Source organism: Nerophis lumbriciformis, linkage group LG32, assembly GCF_033978685.3.
Source record: "Nerophis lumbriciformis linkage group LG32, RoL_Nlum_v2.1, whole genome shotgun sequence".
Classification (NCBI taxonomy): domain Eukaryota; kingdom Metazoa; phylum Chordata; class Actinopteri; order Syngnathiformes; family Syngnathidae; genus Nerophis; species Nerophis lumbriciformis.
The window spans coordinates 804,382-827,305 of NC_084579.2; the positions used below are offsets into that span (position 1 = coordinate 804,382).

The 22,924-nt window shown below is 52.6% G+C and overlaps 1 protein-coding gene across 3 annotated transcripts; it reads right to left on the bottom strand.

The window, feature by feature from the left end:
- Positions 1-1,173: 1,173 nt before the first annotated feature.
- On the bottom strand, positions 1,174-22,724 carry LOC140677475 (uncharacterized). 3 transcript variants are annotated; one of them, XM_072912093.1, is made up of 10 exons: positions 22,427-22,572; positions 20,655-20,779; positions 19,663-19,751; positions 19,444-19,569; positions 13,721-13,861; positions 11,949-12,073; positions 3,082-3,239; positions 2,921-3,011; positions 2,280-2,481; positions 1,174-2,203 (listed from the first exon to the last, which is right to left on the bottom strand). In XM_072912093.1, the coding sequence occupies exons 2-8, from the start codon at positions 20,707-20,709 to the stop codon at positions 2,977-2,979; spliced, it is 729 nt and encodes a 242-aa protein (XP_072768194.1). In that variant the 5' UTR covers positions 20,710-20,779; positions 22,427-22,572; the 3' UTR covers positions 1,174-2,203; positions 2,280-2,481; positions 2,921-2,976. The 3 variants fall into 3 exon arrangements, with proteins under 3 accessions (XP_072768194.1, XP_072768195.1, XP_072768193.1); XM_072912094.1 differs by lacking the exons at positions 19,444-19,569; positions 19,663-19,751; positions 20,655-20,779 and adding an exon at positions 22,700-22,724 and having other exon boundaries at positions 2,356-2,481; positions 22,427-22,567; XM_072912092.1 differs by lacking the exons at positions 1,174-2,203; positions 2,280-2,481; positions 11,949-12,073; ... (3 more) ...; positions 20,655-20,779; positions 22,427-22,572 and having other exon boundaries at positions 2,981-3,011; positions 3,115-5,236.
- Between the last annotated feature and the right edge of the window lie 200 nt (positions 22,725-22,924).

Below are 22,924 nucleotides of genomic sequence, written 5' to 3' on the forward strand. Positions count from 1 at the left end.
GCACAGCGGGCGGAAGCTCTCCGGCGTCCCCTTGTTTACGTTTTGTTTCACAAGCCTAAGTTTCTTAGCTAGCTTTTACAACTCCCCACCTTGGAGTTTTTTCATCGTTCTTCGCAGAACCGCCCTTAGTTGTTTGTATATTCATCTTTTTGTCGAGTGTGCTTCGCACTCTCGGCCATTTTGAGACATCCGGTCCGGGCGGAAGTGCGCTGCACAGCGGGCGGAAGCTCTCCGGTGTCCTCTTGTTTTATCCTACATTTTATTTATTCTCCTTTTACCTTACCTACCTGAGTTTCCATCATAGTTTTAGCCCACCCACTTTAATTTATTACACCAAAAAAATACACGTATTTACCAACAATGGCGGCGTGGGAGGACGAGGAGTGGCACCTGGTCCGTCCCCGCGGACGGAAACAGCGCCCGCAGCGCGAAATGGTTCCGCCTCCTCGACCCCCGCCTGAGAACAGCCGCTATCACGGTCAAAACAGCCGTTTTGAGGACCGCTTCCACCACCCTCCCCGAAGAACATATGCGGAGGTGGCTCAGGGGTGTCCTGATAATAATTTTTTCGGCGGCCATTTTCGCCCCTACGGTGACACACGTCGCCGTGATTATGACGCACGTGGGATGCGCGACAGCGCCCCACAGTGGCGAAACAACGGCACTACACGCCAAAATCATAATAATTTTTTCAGAGGCTTCCAACCTCAACATTCCAATTTTTCAGGACATGATATGCCCCCTCAAAATAGGGTACATTTCCCTCCCACCCACTCTGATCCTCCCAACCCCAGGGAGACTTATAGGGTCTATCAGAGGGGGAATAAGCACAAACCAGCACGGGGAAAACGCCCCAACAATAATAATAATAAAAAAACAGACAGGAATAATGACACACGTCCCCCCAGGGCATCTCACCCTGATAACCAGGACTCTGATTTTAGCGCAATTGCTAAAATGATGTATAACATCATCAAAATAGTACACCATTTAAAAAATGTCAGCAAAGAACACCAACCACAAACCATCACTAGGATGGAACTTACCTTGACGACGGGAATTCGACCAGCTGTCACCAACCCCGACACAGAAGACCTGATCATGGGAAATGCCAAAAATTGGGCATACACCACGGTCCTAATTCTCCGGCAACACTATAATAAAGCACTCCAATTAGAAGTGGATAAACTGGGGGGTTTTATTGCACAGAACTGGAAAGCCCCATTCCAGGTGGCCAAGGCGTGGGCCAAGGCACACTTGGGGCGCAGGCTGACGGCCGACACGCTCCGGCAGGCCGAGTCTCAAGTGGACTCGGTCTGGGTGGACACCCGTGCCGTTGAGGAGGTGGTGCGCCCTGCGCGGCTCCGACGGGCCGGGTCTCGAAGGGGCTCGGTCTCGTTGGACAACCGTGTGGTCATGGAGGTGGTGCACCCCACACTGCCCCCGCCGGTCCTGATACCACCTGCCGCTGCGCACGCCACGGTGGCCACCATGACCGACCCCGTCGGCGGTGAGTGGTCCCCTGAAGTAGAGCAGGATTTGGGCCCGCGGGGACAGGTGACTCCTGTCCCCTTCCCGGTCTTATCGCCTTCCTCTCCGGCTGCCGAACCATCTACGGCCCAGAGAGCGGCACGACCTCGCAGGCCTTGCAGCAGACCGGCCGACGACGCTATCGTCGAGGCTCCCTTGGTCCGGCCACTGGGGCCGCGACCACGGGTCGGGACTGACACTGGGGTCCTTCCTGCGGTCTCCGATACGCCACCCCGCTCAGTTCCACCTGTTGAGCACAGTACGTCGGTTTTGGTACATGGGGAGCAGAATGTGCGGGGGACTCCTGGCCAGCCAGAGACTGACCAACACTTACCTGAGAAGCAGGGGTTACCTGCGTCGGAACGGTCTTCCCCTGACACGCCTCCACCCTGGTACATACTCTACCCTGACCTGTCGCAAGAACCCCTCCTGGACGCGCCCATCCCGGACGCATCCCCCCCGGACACGCCTCTCCCGGACGCGCCCCTCTCGGACACTCATCTTCCGGACGCGCCCCTCCTGGACGCGCCCATCCCGGACTCACCCTTCCCAGACACGCCTCTCCCGGACGCGTCCCTCCCGGACACGCCTCTTCCGGACGCTCCCCTACCGGACGCGCCCCGCCCGGAGACGCCTCTTCCGGGCTTGTCACCAAGTTGGTGCCAATTGTTTTCTGGAAGGCAGAAAACAACAAAAACAGTCACTTCGGCTTCTCAGCCGACAGAAGACAATGTTACGACGCAGGGTACCACGCCAACGAGTCCGCACACTCCCAGGAAGCCCACCAGACACATCAGCACAAATCGAAGGAAGATGGATTGGCACCTGTCTGTCGGCAGGAAGGTCCTGGTGATCGGTGACTCCAACATCAGTCGCCTTCCACCCACCCGTCACCCGGACCTCCAGATTGACAGCTACCCGGGGGCCAAATTTCTCCACGCAGAGGCCATCCTGCAAAAAACGGCAGTGAGTCCTGAGGTGGAGAAGGTCATCCTAGCATTCGGCATCAACCATAGGGAGCAAAAACCCAAGGTTACCACCCTCAAACAGCTCCTAAGGGCCCTTAAAGCGGCCAGAACGGCCTTCCCAAATGCCGAAATCTCTATCCCCCTCCTCAATTTCTCTGAATCCCTGCCCGAGGAACACAAGGCCAACCTCCGCATGATCAACACCTACATCAAAGACCGCCACAACTTCATCCCGACACTCGCCAACGAGGAGTTCGCTACAGGGAGGGACAAGATCCACTGGACCCATGACACAGCCAAGAAAATGATGGAGCACTGGCTTCGCTATTTAAACTTGACCTCCCCAAAATCCCGACCTCTCGGGGGGGGAACATAAACACAAACAAAAACATTGTAAATTTAACAAAACATTTCAGACTTACCTCCTCGCAGCGCTCCCTCCTTGACAAGGGCCTCAGTTTCGTCCCGTCCACCAGCCTCAGTCCCGAGTGGCACCATCAGGTAAAATTCGACCTGCAAGAATACCACAGGAGGGTCAAACTTGCAGTTTTTTATGAAAAGCAAGGGTCCCTCGGGCCGCGACCTTTCACTCCGAGGTCCGAATGGGAGCCCTCACCGGGACTGCTTCCTCCAGAGGTCCACACGCTGGTCCTGGCGGACGAGCACCCAACGCTCCTATCGGGTTGCGCCCTCGCGGTCGCGCCCAACCTGACGCGGGACGAAACGGAGGCCCTGCAGAGTCTGAAAAACAACAATAACATAGTAATTAAACCGGCAGACAAGGGTAGCGCAGTGGTAATTATGGACAGGTCTCAATATGTCTGGGAGGGCACCAGACAATTGAGTGACACCACTTATTATAAATCATTGGCCGCGCCCATCTACCCCGAAACTATCCCTATGATAGAAAGCATAATTCAAAATTTAATGAAAAAACGATTTATAAATGACAAACAAAAGACCTACCTCTTGGGCGAATCGGAGCCCCGCCCCCGCAGGTTCTACCTGCTCCCCAAGATCCACAAGGAACGACACAAGTGGAGCCGACCACACGAGATACCCCCGGGCAGGCCCATTGTGTCCGACTGCGGCAGTGAAACCTACCGGACGGCGGCGCTCTTAGATCATTTTTTGACCCCACTCTCCATCAAACATGAGAGCTACCTCAAAGACACCTACGATTTTATAGAAAAGGTAAAAAATATTGTTATTCCCCAAGAGGCCATATTATTCACTATAGACATAGATAGCTTATATACCAATATAGATATAGACCAGGGCATCCAAGCCGTAAAAAACATATTCTATAAATATCGAGATGTTAGCAGACCAGAAAAAGAACTTCTGCAACTTCTCGATATTAACCTGAGGAGGAATGACTTTGAGTTCAACGGCCGATTTTTTCTACAAATCAAGGGCACGGCCATGGGTAAGAAATTCGCTCCAGCCTATGCGAACATCTTTATGGCAGAATGGGAGACCTCTGCCCTGGCTGCCTGCCCAATTAGGCCCCTCCATTATTTACGCTACTTGGATGATATCTGGGGGGTTTGGACTCATTCCATGGAGGAATTTGAGGTGTTCCGCCACACCCTGAACACCCACAACCCCAGTATCACCATCAAGTGTACCACCAGCCCCACGTCAGTGGATTTCCTTGATACTACCACCTTCAAGGGTCCGGACTTCACCTCCACCCACCATTTGGACATCAAGGTCTTCTTTAAAGAGACGGACACCCATGCCCTCCTCCACAAAACCAGCTTCCACCCCCGACACACCTATGCGGGTTTGGTGAAGTCCCAACTTTTGAGGTTCCACCGGATCTGCACCAGACGGGAGGACTTTGTGACGGCCACGGGAGCCCTGTTCACTGCCCTGAGGAAGAGAGGGTATTCCAGGTCCTTCCTCAGGAGACAGTTCAGGTGCTTCCTGGACCCGAAAGGGCCTCCCCCTGGCGAGCACATGATCCCCCTCATCACTACCTTCTCGCCTGCAGCGGTACAGGTTACCAGAAGGGTGAAGGAGAATTTTGGTACCTTTATCGAGAAGAGCGGCAAACTCAAGGACCATTATCTTGTCTCCGCTTACCGCAAAAATCCCAGCCTGGGCGATCTGCTGGTCAGGGCTCGGATCAGCTCTGCCGGAGATCCGCCCCCGGCTCGGAGCAGCGCTCCCTTGCGGCAAATCCCGTGGCTGGTCAATCGCCACAGCGGGAAGGTCTTTCGACCGCTGTGCAGAGGGGACGGGCAGACCCAAAACTGCATATATGTCATCCTCTGCCAGCGTTGCCACATCATGTATGTTGGGGAAACGGGCAACACCATCGCCACCCGTTTCCACCAGCACAAACACAATATCGTCCGGCGGAAGAACACCACCACCTACCTCGTGCAACATTTCATCCGGCACGGGTGGGCTTCTGTCCGGGCGTGTGTGGTCCAGGCCAACTCCAGATGGAGTGTCGCCCAACGGAGGCGGGCGGAACGCCTCTGGATCAACAAACTGGGGACCAGACACCCGGGGGGCCTCAACGAGGCGTGAGTGCGAGCCCGCTGGACCACAGACGGACCGTGCACACCCTTCTTTTTTATTTTTTCCTTATGCCTAAACCTAACCCTAACCCTAATCCTAACCCCACCCCCAACCCTAGCCCTAACCCTAACCAACTCTTTTCTTTATGCCTAACCCTAACCCTAATCCTAAACCTAACCCTAACCCCAACCCTAACCCTAACCCTAACCCTAACCCTAATCCTAACCCTAACCCTAACCCTAACCCCAACCCCAACCCTAACCCTAACCCTAACCCTAACCCTAACCCTAACCCTAACCCTAACCCTAACCCTAACCCTAACCCTAACCCCTAACCCCTAACCCTAACCCCTAACCCTAACCCTAACCCTAACCCTAACCCTAACCCTAACCCTAACCCTAACCCTAACCCTAACCCTAACCCTAACCCTAACCCCTAACCCTAACCCTAACCCTAACCCTAACCCTAACCCACTCGGGAGGAGCGACTGATTGCAGTTGGGAGCGCAAGCCACGCCCCCTGCAGGCTCCTCTATAAAACCTCGTTTTGCAATTCTGGCTCATTTTTCCTCCAGCAGATGAGGGGACATCTTGCTCAGAGAGAGGTAATGAGGCCAATTTCTCAAAATTTCATGCCTGATGAGGTCATGCAGACCGAAACGCGCGTCGCATGATGAAATTTGATTGAATAATGTGTCTGACGCCACGTTCGGCGGTGTTCGTTCGGGGTCCCTGGGGGGTGTGCGTCTGGTGGGGGGTCACTGGGCGGATTGTTGATGGACAGTGCCTAACCCTAACCCTACCCCCAACCCTAACCCTAACCTTAACCCCCAACACCTAACCCTAACCCTAACCCTAACCCTAACCCTAACCCTAACCCTAACCCTAACCCTAACCCTAACCCTAACCCTAACCCTAACCCTAACCCTAACCCCCTAACCCTAACCCTAACCCTAACCCTAACCCTAACCCTAACCCTAACCCTAACCCTAACCCCCTAACCCTAACCCTAACCCTAACCCTAACCCTAACCCTAACCCTAACCCTAACCCAACCCTAACCCTAACCCTAACCCTAACCCTAACCCTAACCCTAACCCTAACCCTAACCCTAACCCTAACCCTAACCCTAACCCTACCCTAACCCTAACCCTAACCCTAACCCTAACCCTAACCCTAACCCTAACCCCCTAACCCTAACCCCTAACCCTAACCCTAACCCTAGCCAGACAAGTGGAGCAAGCCCCACGAGATCCCTCCGGGGCGACCCATTGTGTCTGACTGCGGCAGCGAGACGTACAGAACGGCGGCGTTCATCGATCATTATCTGACGCCGCTGTCCGTTCTGCACGACAGCTACCTCAGGGATACCTATGATTTTATTGATAAAATCAAGAAGGTCTGCATTCCCCCAGATGCCATTTTGTTTACCATCGACATTGACAGCCTGTATACAAACATTGATATAAATGAGGGGATACAGGCTGTCAAAAATGTCTTCTACAGGTACCGCGACGTTAGCAGGCCCGAAAAGGAGCTCCTGCAGCTCCTCGACATTAATTTGAGGAGAAACGACTTTGAGTTTGACGGTCGTTTCTACCTCCAAATTAAGGGCACTGCTATGGGCAAGAAATTTGCACCGGCGTATGCCAACATTTTTATGGCAGAGTGGGAGACCTCTGCCTTGGCCGCCTGCCCAAAACGTCCTCTCCACTACTTCCGGTACCTGGATGACATCTGGGGTGTCTGGACCCATTCCAGTGAGGAGTTCAGCGTGTTCTTAAACACGCTGAACACTCACAATAAAAATATCACCATCAAGTCGACCACGAGCAACACATCGGTCGACTTTTTGGACACCACGACATTCAAGGGTCCCGACTTTGCCGACACGCAACACTTGGACATCAGGGTGTTCTTCAAGGAGACCGACACCCACGCGCTCCTCTTCAAAAGCAGCTTCCACCCCAAGCATACCTTCGCGGGGTTGGTGAAATCCCAATTGTTGAGGTTCCATCGTGTCTGCACCAGAAGGGAGGACTTCCTGACGGCCTCGAGGACCCTCTTTTCTGCCCTGAGGGGGAGGGGCTATTCCAGGTCCTTCCTCAGACGGCAGTTGAGGGTCTTCTTGGACCCGAAGGGGCCTCCCCCTGGGACCGACATGATCCCTCTCATCACCACCTACTCTCCCTCGGCCGTGCGGGTCGCCAAGAAGGTCAAAGACCACTTCCGGACCTTTGCGGAGAGTAGCGGGAGGCTGCCGGGGCGCTACGTGGTGCCGGCCTACCGTAAGAACCCCAACTTGAATGATCTGTTGGTCAGGGCCAGGGTCAGCTCACTGAGAGACCCGCCCTCCACTAGGAGGGACACCCTTGTCCGCCACTCACAATGGTTGGTGAACCCCCACAACCGCAAGGTTTTCCAGCCGTTGTGCCGTGGCGGCCGACACACCCGGAACTGTGTGTACGTGATTCGGTGCCAACGATGTGGCGATATGTACGTGGGCGAGACGGGCAATACCTTAGCTAGGAGATTCGCCCAACACAAGTACAACATCGTTAGGCATAAAAATACCAACACTCACCTGGTTCAGCATTTTCTCCGACACGGGTGGTCTTCCGTCCGGGCGACTGTCGTAGAGACGGATCCCAAATGGAGCCTCGCCCAACGCCACCGGGCGGAGCTCCTTTGGATCTCCAAATTGGGCACCAGACATCCAGGGGGCCTAAATGAGGTGTGAGTGTGAGCCCGTTGGATTGTGACGGACAGTGCACATTCCCGTTTTTCCCTTCTTTATTTTTCCCATACCCCCCACCCCCCCTCTTCCCTAACCCTAACCATTCCCTTCTCCTTACCTAAAACCTACCCCCAAACCTAACCAGCCAGTGCCTCCAATCCTCTTACGGCTCTCACTCTCCCTCGCTCGCCCTCCTGGACCTGCCAAAACAGACAGAAAACGCATTAAATATACTCACCTGGGGATGGGACTCATATACAATCGGAGCATCATATTAAGGGGAGGTAACAGGGAATATATACCTAAAACCTACCCCAACCCTAATCCTAAAACCTAACCCTAACCCTAACCCTAACCCTAACCCTAACCTCGGGTACGGTACACATACGTACATTCAGAGCATTACACTAAGGGGAGCTTACTGGGACTATCCTCTCCCAACTCTCTGTTTAATACTGAAGCCCTAGGTCACACATCCAGGGTACTTTCTGTATTATTTCTATTTGAATGTACTAGTGTTTGTCTATTATTATTATATATATATATATATATATATATATATATATACACATATATATTTATTATAATATATTATATAATATTTATACCATATTACATTGTATTATATTATATATCATATAACAATAACAATGTCTATCATTTCAGGTTATTGTTTTAGCAGACAGGATTTTGCAGTAGCATCCTGGGGCTTCAGAGGGTCACTGTTGTCTTCTTTTTACACTTGTGTTGTGGTCAAGACTTCTATTTTGAAGGCCAACTTGTGTTTGACGTGGACCCCACCCCTTCATTTAAATGTTATATTGCTATTAACACCTTTCTCCTGCAATACCTGTTTTCACTGCAAGGATAAAAGGTTGACTTTAGCCTACCTGCCGTGCTAACCTGCTAATACTCTACAAACGAGTCAGGCCTGATGAAGGTATCTTACCGAAACGTTGCCATCTGACTCGTTTCATGTAAATATACATTTTCTACTTTTTTCATATTTTTCTGACACATTGTAGTATTTTTCTTGTATTTGTTTACTTGCCGTGTCCAGTTGAAGGCCTGGTCGCGGCGCGACGCTTTCGTTCCACTAGTCGCTATTTTCTGTAAATAAACAGCCTATTTTTGATACTACATGTGCTATTTTTACTCACGAGATATTCCGGTGGCTCATTAGCGCGAGATACAGCATATTTTTGAACAAAAAAGCGTATCTCACCGTTTATGCAGCCAGCCATCAACCGGAAGTGATTATCTTGACCTCGGCGGAAGTCCCGCCTCCGAGCATTCCGTTCTCTCTTTTTCACAAAGGAAACGGATAAAGACAATTTATTTTTATAAAGCGAACAAACCTTTTTTTCGCCAACCAGTTTTTCACATCATCCACACCAGCGACATATTAAAATAATTTTGCAATATGTCGGATGGTTTCGAATACGACTGGCTTCCGGTCAGGTCGGGGCGAAGACGCGCACGGCGACGTCAGGCTGCGCCTTCAGAGTGGCTCGCCCAGGATGATGAACGTTGTCATTATGACCAGGAGGAATATTTTTCTCAGTGGGATGAGCAGCGGCCCCAGAGGTCTTATGCGGATGTAGCACGGGGACGGCAGGATTCCTATCCGCGTCGCCCCTACCCGCAGACACGCCGCCATTTTGATGACCTACATCAAGAGCGCCGCAGCGCCCCTCAGTGGAATTATAGGAGAAACACACGCCAAAATAGGAATTTTGTGCCTTCAAGACAGCACTCTCAGGAGTACTTTAGGCCACAATATTCACCTCAAAGACGTCCCCGCTATCCTCCTCCCCCCAGGGGGACACGGAGGAAACGCCGGGATGCTTCCAGGAGGAATGGGCGCTCCCGTAATACCAGTAGAGACATGGACTCTAGGCCTCCCAGACATTATTCTCAGGACTATTTTTTACCTGAACATTGGCCTCAAAGACGTCCCCGCAATCCTCCCCGTCCCAAGAAGACACGCAAGAAGCGTCAGGACGCTTCTCGGAGGACTGCACCCCCTGACAACTCCACAACGTCCATGGAGGGGAATTTAAAAGCACAGTGTTTTTATAATATTATCAAAATAACACATCATTTGAATAATGTTACAAAAGACACTCACCCCCAGTCCATAATAAAAATGGAAGAGACGCTTGCCACCATGATCAAACCAGCGGTCTCCAACCCTGACGTTGAGACGCTTATCAGGTGCAATGCCAGGACTTGGGCATTAACGACGGTTGAGGTTTTAAGAGACCATTATAAAAACACTCTACAAGTGGAATTGGACAAGATAACCAGTTTTATTGACGAGGTTTGGAGACCCGCTTTTCAGCTGGCCTCTACATGGGCCAAGAAACATCTGGGACGCAGACTGATGGGGGACACCCTCGGGAAGGCCGAGGCTCTGATCGTCGCGGCCTTCGCCGACCCCCCTGTCAACGCGGAGGTGGTACGCCCGGCCCAGTCCTTGCCGGTCCAGACCGCCACCCGGGTATCGGTGGGCACCCATACTGACCCTACGGGCCCTGACGGGGCTCCTGGGGTGGTACGGGCTGGCAGCCCTCCGGCTCGGGTCGTCGCCCGGGTCTCGGTGGCTACCAGCACCGACGCCGTGGCTCCAGATTGGTCTCCTGAGGTGGATCGGGATGCAATCCCTCCAGCACGGGTTGCCCCGATCTTCCTTCCTCGTCGACCGGAACCACCCAAGGAGCAGAGGGTGACACAGCCCCGGGCCACGGACAGCGGGCCTGCCCAGGACACCCTCGGCGAGGCTCCGCCCACCCAGCTTATTCCTGCATCTCGCAGGAGGCTTCCTCTGGGATCACCTGCAAGACAAGACACACAGGAGACCCCCACTCAGACCGAGGACGACGATGACTCACCACGTGGGTCCACAAGCTCCGGGGCGGATCAAACCCAGGACACCCCCACCCATACAGAGGACGACGATGACTCACCAGGGGGACCCACGGCCTCCTCGCCTCTCCTGATCGACTTTCGGGATGAAGAACAGGAGCGGGGGCTTTCTTCGGTGATGTCCCCTCGTTACTCTTCCGCGACCCCCGACTGGTCCCCTCTCCAGCCTGAGACGGCAGATGAGACGGCACCACAGGGTGAATTTTCACCACGGGGGCCCACACTTTCCGGGGCTCCTATGGTGGACTATGAGGACTCACCCTTGCAGCGGACGCCTCCTCAGGAGACGCCCCCTCAGGAGATGCTTCCTCAGGAGTCCCCCGATTGGGCACATTTGTTCCCTGGGGCACTAAAAAGGAAGCCACACAAGAGGCCTTCCGTCCCAGATACTCCACAACACCTGTCTATTCCAGAATGTGTCGAGTTGGTAGAGGATACGGCTAGTGCCTCCCCCCGTAGACCCACTAGACACATGGTCTCGAGTAGGAGGATGATGGATTGGAAGTTGTCGGCCAACAAGAAATTCTTGGTGATCGGCGACTCCAATCTGTCCCACCTACCACCTTTTTACGTCGACGACCTTCAGATCGACAGTTACCCGGGCGCCAGTTTTAGACACGCGGAGGCCATCCTACGCAAGACCGTAATTGCTGCACCGGTTGAAGTGTTGGTTCTAGCCTTTGGGATCAACCATCGTGAGCAGAAAGTTAAGGAGACCGCTATTAAGCAGCTCCAAGGGGCACTCAGGATGGCCGTGGCTACCTTCCCACGGGCCCGAGTGCTAATCCCCCTGATTAACTATTCGGCCGCTTTGCCCGTTGAGCAGAAAAACAACCTCGGGCGGCTGAATAGTTTAATCAGCAACAATTATGCTCACATCCCGGCTCTCGACAGCCGGGACTTTGAGACCCAACCCGACCTGGTCCACTGGACTCGGGACACGGCCAAGTTGATGCTCAAGCACTGGCTTGACTTTTTAAACTTGGCATCCCCATAATCCCGATCGCTCGGGGGGGTAATAAGAACGTGATAAATTTGGCCCATAATTTCACGCCAACCCCCTTACAAATCTCCCTCCTCAATAAGGGCCTCAACTTCATTCCTTCCACTAATCTCAGTAGCGACTGGCATCATCAACTTCAATTTGACCTCCAGCGCTACCACAGACGTGTCAAACTTGAGGTACACTATGAGAAACAAGATTCTCTCGGACCCACACCCTTCACAGCCCGTTCCGGCTGGGAGCCCTCACCTGGACTTATGCCTCCGGAATTCCAGGCTATGGTCCGGTCCGACGGGCTCTCCATGTCCGGTTCGGGTTGCGCACCTGCGGTCGCTCCCAATTTGACACGCGGAGAAGTCGAGGCCCTTCATAGTCTAAAAACAAACAAACATATTGTGATCAAACCAGCCGACAAGGGGAGTGCTGTTGTCATTTTTGACAGATCGCAATACATATGGGAGGGTTCTCGGCAGTTGAGTGACATGACGTATTATAAACCACTGCCGGAACCTATTTATCCGCAAACTATTCCCATGGTAGAAAAGATTCTGGATAATCTTCTACTTAAAAAATTTATCAATTTTAAACAACATAGGTATCTCATGGGGGAGCCGGATCCTCGCCCCCGCAGGTTCTACATGCTCCCTAAAATTCACAAGGAGCCAGACAAGTGGAGCAAGCCCCACGAGATCCCTCCGGGGCGACCCATTGTGTCTGACTGCGGCAGCGAGACGTACAGAACGGCGGCGTTCATCGATCATTATCTGACGCCGCTGTCCGTTCTGCACGACAGCTACCTCAGGGATACCTATGATTTTATTGATAAAATCAAGAAGGTCTGCATTCCCCCAGATGCCATTTTGTTTACCATCGACATTGACAGCCTGTATACAAACATTGATATAAATGAGGGGATACAGGCTGTCAAAAATGTCTTCTACAGGTACCGCGACGTTAGCAGGCCCGAAAAGGAGCTCCTGCAGCTCCTCGACATTAATTTGAGGAGAAACGACTTTGAGTTTGACGGTCGTTTCTACCTCCAAATTAAGGGCACTGCTATGGGCAAGAAATTTGCACCGGCGTATGCCAACATTTTTATGGCAGAGTGGGAGACCTCTGCCTTGGCCGCCTGCCCAAAACGTCCTCTCCACTACTTCCGGTACCTGGATGACATCTGGGGTGTCTGGACCCATTCCAGTGAGGAGTTCAGCGTGTTCTTAAACACGCTGAACACTCACAATAAAAATATCACCATCAAGTCGACCACGAGCAACACATCGGTCGACTTTTTGGACACCACGACATTCAAGGGTCCCGACTTTGCCGACACGCAACACTTGGACATCAGGGTGTTCTTCAAGGAGACCGACACCCACGCGCTCCTCTTCAAAAGCAGCTTCCACCCCAAGCATACCTTCGCGGGGTTGGTGAAATCCCAATTGTTGAGGTTCCATCGTGTCTGCACCAGAAGGGAGGACTTCCTGACGGCCTCGAGGACCCTCTTTTCTGCCCTGAGGGGGAGGGGCTATTCCAGGTCCTTCCTCAGACGGCAGTTGAGGGTCTTCTTGGACCCGAAGGGGCCTCCCCCTGGGACCGACATGATCCCTCTCATCACCACCTACTCTCCCTCGGCCGTGCGGGTCGCCAAGAAGGTCAAAGACCACTTCCGGACCTTTGCGGAGAGTAGCGGGAGGCTGCCGGGGCGCTACGTGGTGCCGGCCTACCGTAAGAACCCCAACTTGAATGATCTGTTGGTCAGGGCCAGGGTCAGCTCACTGAGAGACCCGCCCTCCACTAGGAGGGACACCCTTGTCCGCCACTCACAATGGTTGGTGAACCCCCACAACCGCAAGGTTTTCCAGCCGTTGTGCCGTGGCGGCCGACACACCCGGAACTGTGTGTACGTGATTCGGTGCCAACGATGTGGCGATATGTACGTGGGCGAGACGGGCAATACCTTAGCTAGGAGATTCGCCCAACACAAGTACAACATCGTTAGGCATAAAAATACCAACACTCACCTGGTTCAGCATTTTCTCCGACACGGGTGGTCTTCCGTCCGGGCGACTGTCGTAGAGACGGATCCCAAATGGAGCCTCGCCCAACGCCACCGGGCGGAGCTCCTTTGGATCTCCAAATTGGGCACCAGACATCCAGGGGGCCTAAATGAGGTGTGAGTGTGAGCCCGTTGGATTGTGACGGACAGTGCACATTCCCGTTTTTCCCTTCTTTATTTTTCCCATACCCCCCACCCCCCCTCTTCCCTAACCCTAACCATTCCCTTCTCCTTACCTAAAACCTACCCCCAAACCTAACCCTAACCCTAACCCTAACCCTAACCCTAACCCTAACCCTAACCCTAACCCTAACCCTAACCCTAACCCTAACCCTAACCCTAACCCTAACCCTAACCCTAACCCTAACCCTAACCCTAACCCTAACCCTAACCCTAACCCAGTTGTGTGCAGACGCCACCTGCAGGCACTCGGGAGGAGCGACTGATTGCAGTTGGGAGCACAAGCCACGCCCCCTGCAGGCTCTTCTATAAAACCTCGTTTTGCAATTCTGGCTCATTTTTCCTCCAGCAGATGAGGGGACATCTTGCTCAGAGAGAGGTAATGAGGCCAATTTCTCAAAATTTCATGCCTGATGAGGTCATGCAGACCGAAACGCGCGTCGCATGATGAAATTTGATTGAATAATGTGTCTGACGCCACGTTCGGCGGTGTTCGTTCGGGGTCCCTGGGGGGTGTGCGTCTGGTGGGGGGTCACTGGGCGGATTGTTGATGGACAGTGCCTAACCCTAACCCTACCCCCAACCCTAACCCTAACCTTAACCCCCAACACCTAACTAGCCCGTGCCTCCGGTCTGTCCGTTGGGTGGCGCCCTGCCCTTCGTGCGGCCCCCTGGTGGCTCTGTTTGGCATCGTTTGAGTGTGGTGTTGGCCGATTGGCAGACCCAATTAAGAAAAAATAGGGGTCAGAGGTCACAGACATGGAGAACTTATCTGGATTTTTTTCTTGAAGTGATTTAATGATTTAATACTTCTTTAATTGTGTGTGGTGATATTGACTTGATATTTACTTGTGTGCAGTGCTGTGATATTAGAGTGCTCCACCCAGCTGGTCTGGATGAATTATACTTACCTTCTGGAGTGATTATGTAACCAGATAGTTCTCTTTTGTCTGTGGAGTGACTAAGTATTGCAGTTGTGTGCAGACGCCACCTGCAGGCACTCGGGAGGAGCGACTGATTGCAGTTGGGAGCACAAGCCACGCCCCCTGCAGGCTCTTCTATAAAACCTCGTTTTGCAATTCTGGCTCATTTTTCCTCCAGCAGATGAGGGGACATCTTGCTCAGAGAGAGGTAATGAGGCCAATTTCTCAAAATTTCATGCCTGATGAGGTCATGCAGACCGAAACGCGCGTCGCATGATGAAATTTGATTGAATAATGTGTCTGACGCCACGTTCGGCGGTGTTCGTTCGGGGTCCCTGGGGGGTGTGCGTCTGGTGGGGGGTCACTGGGCGGATTGTTGATGGACAGTGCCTAACCCTAACCCTACCCCCAACCCTAACCCTAACCTTAACCCCCAACACCTAACTAGCCCGTGCCTCCGGTCTGTCCGTTGGGTGGCGCCCTGCCCTTCGTGCGGCCCCCTGGTGGCTCTGTTTGGCATCGTTTGAGTGTGGTGTTGGCCGATTGGCAGACCCAATTAAGAAAAAATAGGGGTCAGAGGTCACAGACATGGAGAACTTATCTGGATTTTTTTCTTGAAGTGATTTAATGATTTAATACTTCTTTAATTGTGTGTGGTGATATTGACTTGATATTTACTTGTGTGCAGTGCTGTGATATTAGAGTGCTCCACCCAGCTGGTCTGGATGAATTATACTTACCTTCTGGAGTGATTATGTAACCAGATAGTTCTCTTTTGTCTGTGGAGTGACTAAGTATTGCAGTTGTGTGCAGACGCCACCTGCAGGCACTCGGGAGGAGCGACTGATTGCAGTTGGGAGCACAAGCCACGCCCCCTGCAGGCTCTTCTATAAAACCTCGTTTTGCAATTCTGGCTCATTTTTCCTCCAGCAGATGAGGGGACATCTTGCTCAGAGAGAGGTAATGAGGCCAATTTCTCAAAATTTCATGCCTGATGAGGTCATGCAGACCGAAACGCGCGTCGCATGATGAAATTTGATTGAATAATGTGTCTGACGCCACGTTCGGCGGTGTTCGTTCGGGGTCCCTGGGGGGTGTGCGTCTGGTGGGGGGTCACTGGGCGGATTGTTGATGGACAGTGCCTAACCCTAACCCTACCCCCAACCCTAACCCTAACCTTAACCCCCAACACCTAACTAGCCCGTGCCTCCGGTCTGTCCGTTGGGTGGCGCCCTGCCCTTCGTGCGGCCCCCTGGTGGCTCTGTTTGGCATCGTTTGAGTGTGGTGTTGGCCGATTGGCAGACCCAATTAAGAAAAAATAGGGGTCAGAGGTCACAGACATGGAGAACTTATCTGGATTTTTTTCTTGAAGTGATTTAATGATTTAATACTTCTTTAATTGTGTGTGGTGATATTGACTTGATATTTACTTGTGTGCAGTGCTGTGATATTAGAGTGCTCCACCCAGCTGGTCTGGATGAATTATACTTACCTTCTGGAGTGATTATGTAACCAGATAGTTCTCTTTTGTCTGTGGAGTGACTAAGTATTGCAGTTGTGTGCAGACGCCACCTGCAGGCACTCGGGAGGAGCGACTGATTGCAGTTGGGAGCACAAGCCACGCCCCCTGCAGGCTCTTCTATAAAACCTCGTTTTGCAATTCTGGCTCATTTTTCCTCCAGCAGATGAGGGGACATCTTGCTCAGAGAGAGGTAATGAGGCCAATTTCTCAAAATTTCATGCCTGATGAGGTCATGCAGACCGAAACGCGCGTCGCATGATGAAATTTGATTGAATAATGTGTCTGACGCCACGTTCGGCGGTGTTCGTTCGGGGTCCCTGGGGGGTGTGCGTCTGGTGGGGGGTCACTGGGCGGATTGTTGATGGACAGTGCCTAACCCTAACCCTACCCCCAACCCTAACCCTAACCTTAACCCCCAACACCTAACCCTAACCCTAACCCTAACCCTAACCCTAACCCTAACCCTAACCCTAACCCTAACCCTAACCCTCTAACCCTAACCCCCTAACCCTAACCCTAACCCTAACCCTAACCCTAACCCTAACCCTAACCCTAACCCTAACCCCTAACCCTAACCCTAACCCTAACCTTAACCCTAACCCTAACCCTAACCCTAACCCTAACCCTAACCCTAACCCTAACCCTAACCCTAACCCCTAACCCTAACCCTAACCCTAACCCTAACCCTAACCCTAACCCTAACCCTATCATATTACAGATTATTATATTATATATCATATACCAATAACAATGTTTACCATTTCATGTTATTGTTTTAGCAGATAGGATTTTGCAGTAGCATCCTGGGGCTTCAGAGGGTCACTGTTGTCTTCTTTTTACACTTGTGTTGGGGTCAAGACTTCTATTTTGAAGGCCAACTTGTGTTTCACGTGGACCCCACCCCTTCATTTAAATGTTTTATTGCTATTAACACCTTTCTCCTGCAATACCTGTTTTCACTGCAAGGATAAAAGGTTGATTTTAGCCTACCTGCCGTGCTAACCTGCTAACTCTCTACAAACGAGTCAGGCCTGATGAAGGTATCTTACCGAAACGTTGCCATCTGACTCGTTTCATGTAAATATACATCTTCTACTTTTTTCATATTTTTCTGACACATTGTAGTATTTTTCTTGTATTTGTTTACTTGCCGTGTCCAGTTGGCCTGGTCGCGGCGCGACGCTTTCGTTCTACTAGTCGCTATTTTCTGTAAATAAACAGCCTATTTTTGATACTACATGTGCTATTTTTACTCACGAGATATTCCGGTGGCTCATTAGCGCGAGATACAGCATATTTTTGAACAAAAAAGCACATCTCACCGTTTATGCAGCCAGCCATGAACCGGAAGTGATTATCTTGACCTCGGCGGAAGTCCCGCCTCTGAGCATTCCGTTCTCTCCTTTTCACAAAGGAAACGGATAAAGACAATTTATTTTTATAAAGCGAACAAACCTTTCTTTCGCCAACCAGTTTTTTACATCATCCACACCAGCGACATATTAAAATAATTTTGCAATATGTCGGATGGGTTCGAGCACGACTGGCTTCCGGTCAGGTCGGGGCGAAGAAGGCGACGTCAGGCTGCGCCTTCAGAGTGGCTCGCCCAGGATGATGAACGTTCTCATTATGACCAAGAGGATAATTTTTCTCAGTGGTATGAGCAGCGGCCCCAGAGGTCTTATGCGGATGTAGCACGGGGACGGCAGGATTCCTATCCGCGTCGCCCCTACCCGCAGACACGCCGCCATTTTAATGATCTACACCCAGAGGAGCGCCGTAGCGCCCCTCAGTGGAATTATAGGAGAAACACACGCCAAAATAGGAATTTTGTGCCTTCAAGACAGCACTCTCAGGAGTACTTTAGGCCACAATATTCACCTCAAAGACGTCCCCGCTATCCTCCTCCCCCCAGGGGGACACGGAGGAAACGCCGGGATGCTTCCAGGAGGAATGGGCGCTCCCGTAATACTAGTAGAGACATGGACTCTAGGCCTCCCAGACATTATTCTCAGGACTATTTTTTACCTGAACATTGGCCTCAAAGACGTCCCCGCAATCCTCCCCGTCCCAAGAAGACACGCAAGAAGCGTCAGGACGCTTCTCGGAGGACTGCACCCCCTGACAACTCCACAACGTCCATGGAGGGGAATTTAAAAGCACAGTGTTTTTATAATATTATCAAAATAACACATCATTTGAATAATGTTACAAAAGACACTCACCCCCAGTCCATAATAAAAATGGAAGAGACGCTTGCCACCATGATCAAACCAGCGGTCTCTAACCCTGACATTGAGGCGCTTATCAGGTGCAATGCCAAGACTTGGGCAATAATGACTGTTGATGTTTTAAGAGACCATTATAAAAAGACTCTACAAGTGGAATTGGACAAGATAACCAGTTTTATTCATGAGGTCTGGAGACCCGCCTTTCAGCTGGCCTCTACATGGGCCAAGAAACATCTGGGACGCAGACTGATGGGGGACACCCTCGGGAAGGCCGAGGCTCTGATCGTCGCGGCCTTCGCCGACCCCCCTGTCAACGCTGAGGTGGTACGCCCGGCCCAGCCCTTGCCGGTCCAGACCGCCGCCCGGGTATCGGTGGGCACCCATACTGACCCTACGGGCCCAGACGGAGCCCCTGGGGTGGTACGGGTTAGCAGCCCTCCGGCTCGGGTCGTCGCCCGGGTTTCGGTGGCTACCAGCACCGACGCCGTGGCTCCAGATTGGTCTCCTGAGGTGGATCGGGAAGCAATCCCTCCAGCACGGGTTGCCCCGATCTTCCTTCCTCGTCGACCGGAACCGCCCAAGGAGCAGAGGGTGGCACAGCGCCGGGACACGGACAGCGGGCCTGCCCAGGACACCCTCGGCGAGGCTCCGCCCACCCAGCTTATTCCTGCATGTCGCAGGAGGCTTCCTCTGGGATCACCTGCAAGACAAGACACACAGGAGACCCCCACTCAGACCGAGGACGACGATGACTCACCACGTGGGTCCACAAGCTCCGGGGCGGATCAAACCCAGGACACCCCCACCCATACAGAGGACGACGATGACTCACCAGGGGGGCCCACGGCCTCCTCGCCTCTCCTGATCGACCTTCGGGATGAGGAACAGGAGCGGGGGCTTTCTTCGGTGATGTCCCCTCGTTACTCTTCCGCGACCCCCGACTGGTCCCCTCTCCAGCCTGAGACGGCAGAGGAGACGGCACCACAGGGTGAATTTTCACCACGGGGGCCCACACTTTCCGGGGCTCCTATGGTGGACTATGAGGACTCACCCTTGCAGCGGACGCCTCCTCAGGAGACGCCCCCTCAGGAGATGCTTCCTCAGGAGTCCCCCGATTGGGCACATCTGTTCCCTGGGGCACTAAAAAGGAAGCCACACAAGAGGCCTTCTGTCCCAGACACTCCACAACACCTGTCTATTCCAGAATGTGTCGAGTTGGTAGAGGATATGACTTGTGCCTCCCCCCGTAGACCCACTAGACACATGGTCTCGAGTAGGAGGATGATGGATTGGAAGTTGTCGGCCAACAAGAAATTCTTGGTGATCGGCGACTCCAATCTGTCCCATCTACCACCCTTTTACGTCGACGACCTTCAGATCGACAGTTACCCGGGCGCTAGTTTTAGACACGCGGAGGCCATCCTACGCAAGACTATAATTGCTGCACCGGTTGAAGTGTTGGTTCTAGCATTTGGGATCAACCATCGTGAGCAGAAAGTTAAGGAGACCGCTATTAAGCAGCTCCAAGGGGCACTCAGGATGGGCGCGGCCACCTTCCCACGGGCCCGAGTGCTAATCCCCCTGATTAATTATTCGGCTTCTTTGCCCGTTGAGCAGAAAAATAATCTCGGGCTGCTGAATGGTTTCATCAGGAACAATTATGCTCACATCCCGGCCCTCGACAGCCGGGACTTTGAGACCCAACCCGACCTGGTCCACTGGACGCGGGACACGGCCAAGTTGATGCTCAAGCACTGGCTTGACTTTTTAAACTTGGCATCCCCATAATCCCGATCGCTCGGGGGGGTAATAAGAACGTGATAAATTTGGCCCATAATTTCACGCCAACCCCCTTACAAATCTCCCTCCTTAACAAGGGCCTCAACTTCATTCCCTCCACTAATCTCAGTAGCGACTGGCATCATCAACTTCAATTTGATCTCCAGCGCTACCACAGACGTGTTAAACTTGAGGTGTACTATGAGAAACAAGATTCTCTCGGACCCACACCGTTCACAGCCCGTTCCGGCTGGGAGCCCTCACCTGGACTTATGCCTCCGGAATTCCAGGCTATGGTCCGGTCCGACGGGCTCTCCATGTTCGGTTCGGGTTGCGCACCTGCGGTCGCTCCCAATTTGACACGCGGAGAAGTCGAGGCCCTTCATAGTCTAAAAACAAACAAACATATTGTGATCAAACCAGCCGACAAGGGGAGTGCTGTTGTCATTTTTGACAGATCGCAATACATATGGGAGGGTTCTCGGCAGTTGAGTGACATGACGTATTATAAACCACTGCCGGAACCTATTTATCCGCAAACTATTCCCATGGTAGAAAAGATTCTGGATAATCTTCTACTTAAAAAATTTATCAATTTCAAACAACATAGGTATCTCATGGGGGAGCCGAATCCTCGCCCCCGCAGGTTCTACATGCTCCCTAAAATTCACAAGGAGCCAGACAAGTGGAGCAAGCCCCACGAGATCCCTCCGGGGCGACCCATTGTGTCTGACTGCGGCAGCGAGACGTACAGAACGGCGGCGTTCATCGATCATTATCTGACGCCGCTTTCCGTTCTGCACGACAGCTACCTCAGGGATACCTATGATTTTATTGATAAAATCAAGAATGTTTGCATTCCCCCAGATGCCATTTTGTTTACCATCGACATTGACAGCCTGTATACAAACATTGATATCAATGAGGGGATGCAGGCTGTCAAAAATGTCTTCTACAGGTACCGCGACGTTAGCAGGCCCGAAAAGGAGCTCTTACAGCTCCTCGACATTAATTTGAGGAGAAACGACTTTGAGTTTGACGGTCGTTTCTACCTCCAAATTAAGGGCACTGCTATGGGCAAGAAATTTGCACCGGCGTATGCCAACATTTTCATGGCAGAGTGGGAGACCTCTGCCTTGGCCGCCTGCCCAAAACGTCCTCTCCACTACTTCCGGTACCTGGATGACATCTGGGGTGTCTGGACCCATTCCAGTGAGGAGTTCAGCGTGTTCTTAAACACGCTGAACACTCACAATAAAAATATCACCATCAAGTCGACCACGAGCAACACATCGGTCGACTTTTTGGACACCACGACATTCAAGGGTCCCGACTTTGCCGACACGCAACACTTGGACATCAGGGTGTTCTTCAAGGAGACCGACACCCACGCGCTCCTTTTCAAAAGCAGCTTCCACCCCAAGCATACCTTCGCGGGGTTGGTGAAATCCCAATTGTTGAGGTTTCATCGTGTCTGCACCAGAAGGGAGGACTTCCTGACGGCCTCGAGGACCCTCTTTTCTGCCCTGAGGGGGAGGGGCTATTCCAGGTCCTTCCTCCGACGGCAGTTGAGGGTCTTCTTGGACCCGAAGGGGCCTCCCCCTGGGACCGACATGATCCCCCTCATCACCACCTACTCTCCCTCGGCCGTGCGGGTCGCCAGGAAGGTCAAAGACCACTTCCGGACCTTTGTGGAGAGTAGCGGGAGGCTGCCGGGGCGCTACGTGGTGCCGGCCTACCGCAAGAACCCCAACTTGAATGATCTGTTGGTCAGGGCCAGGGTCAGCTCATTGAGAGACCCGCCCTCCACTAGGAGGGACACCCTTGTCCGCCACTCACCATGGTTGGTGAACCCCCACAACCGCAAGGTTTTCCAGCCGTTGTGCCGTGGCGGCCGACACACCCGAAACTGTGTGTACGTGATTCGGTGCCAACGATGTGGCGATATGTACGTGGGCGAGACGGGCAATACCTTAGCTAGGAGATTCGCCCAACACAAGTACAACATCGTTAGGCATAAAAATACCAACACTCACCTGGTGCAGCATTTTCTCCGACACGGGTGGTCTTCCGTCCGGGCGACTGTCGTAGAGACGGATCCCAAATGGAGCCTCGCCCAACGCCACCGGGCGGAGCTCCTTTGGATCTCCAAATTGGACACCAGACATCCAGGGGGCCTAAATGAGGTATGAGTGTGAGCCCGTTGGATTGTGACGGACAGTGCACATTCCCGCTTTTTCCCTTCTTTATTTTTCCCATATCCCCCACCCCCCCCTCTTCCCTAACCCTAACCATTCCCTTCTCCTTACCTAAAACCTACCCCCAAACCTAACCCTAACCCTAACCCTAACCCTAACCCTAACCCTAACCCTAACCCTAACCCCTAACCCTAACCCTAACCCTAACCCTAACCCTAACCCTAACCCTAACCCTAACCCTAACCCTAACCCTAAACCCTTACCCTAACCCTAACCCTAACCCTAACCCTAACCCTAACCCTAACCCTAACCCTAACCCTAACCCTAACCCTAACC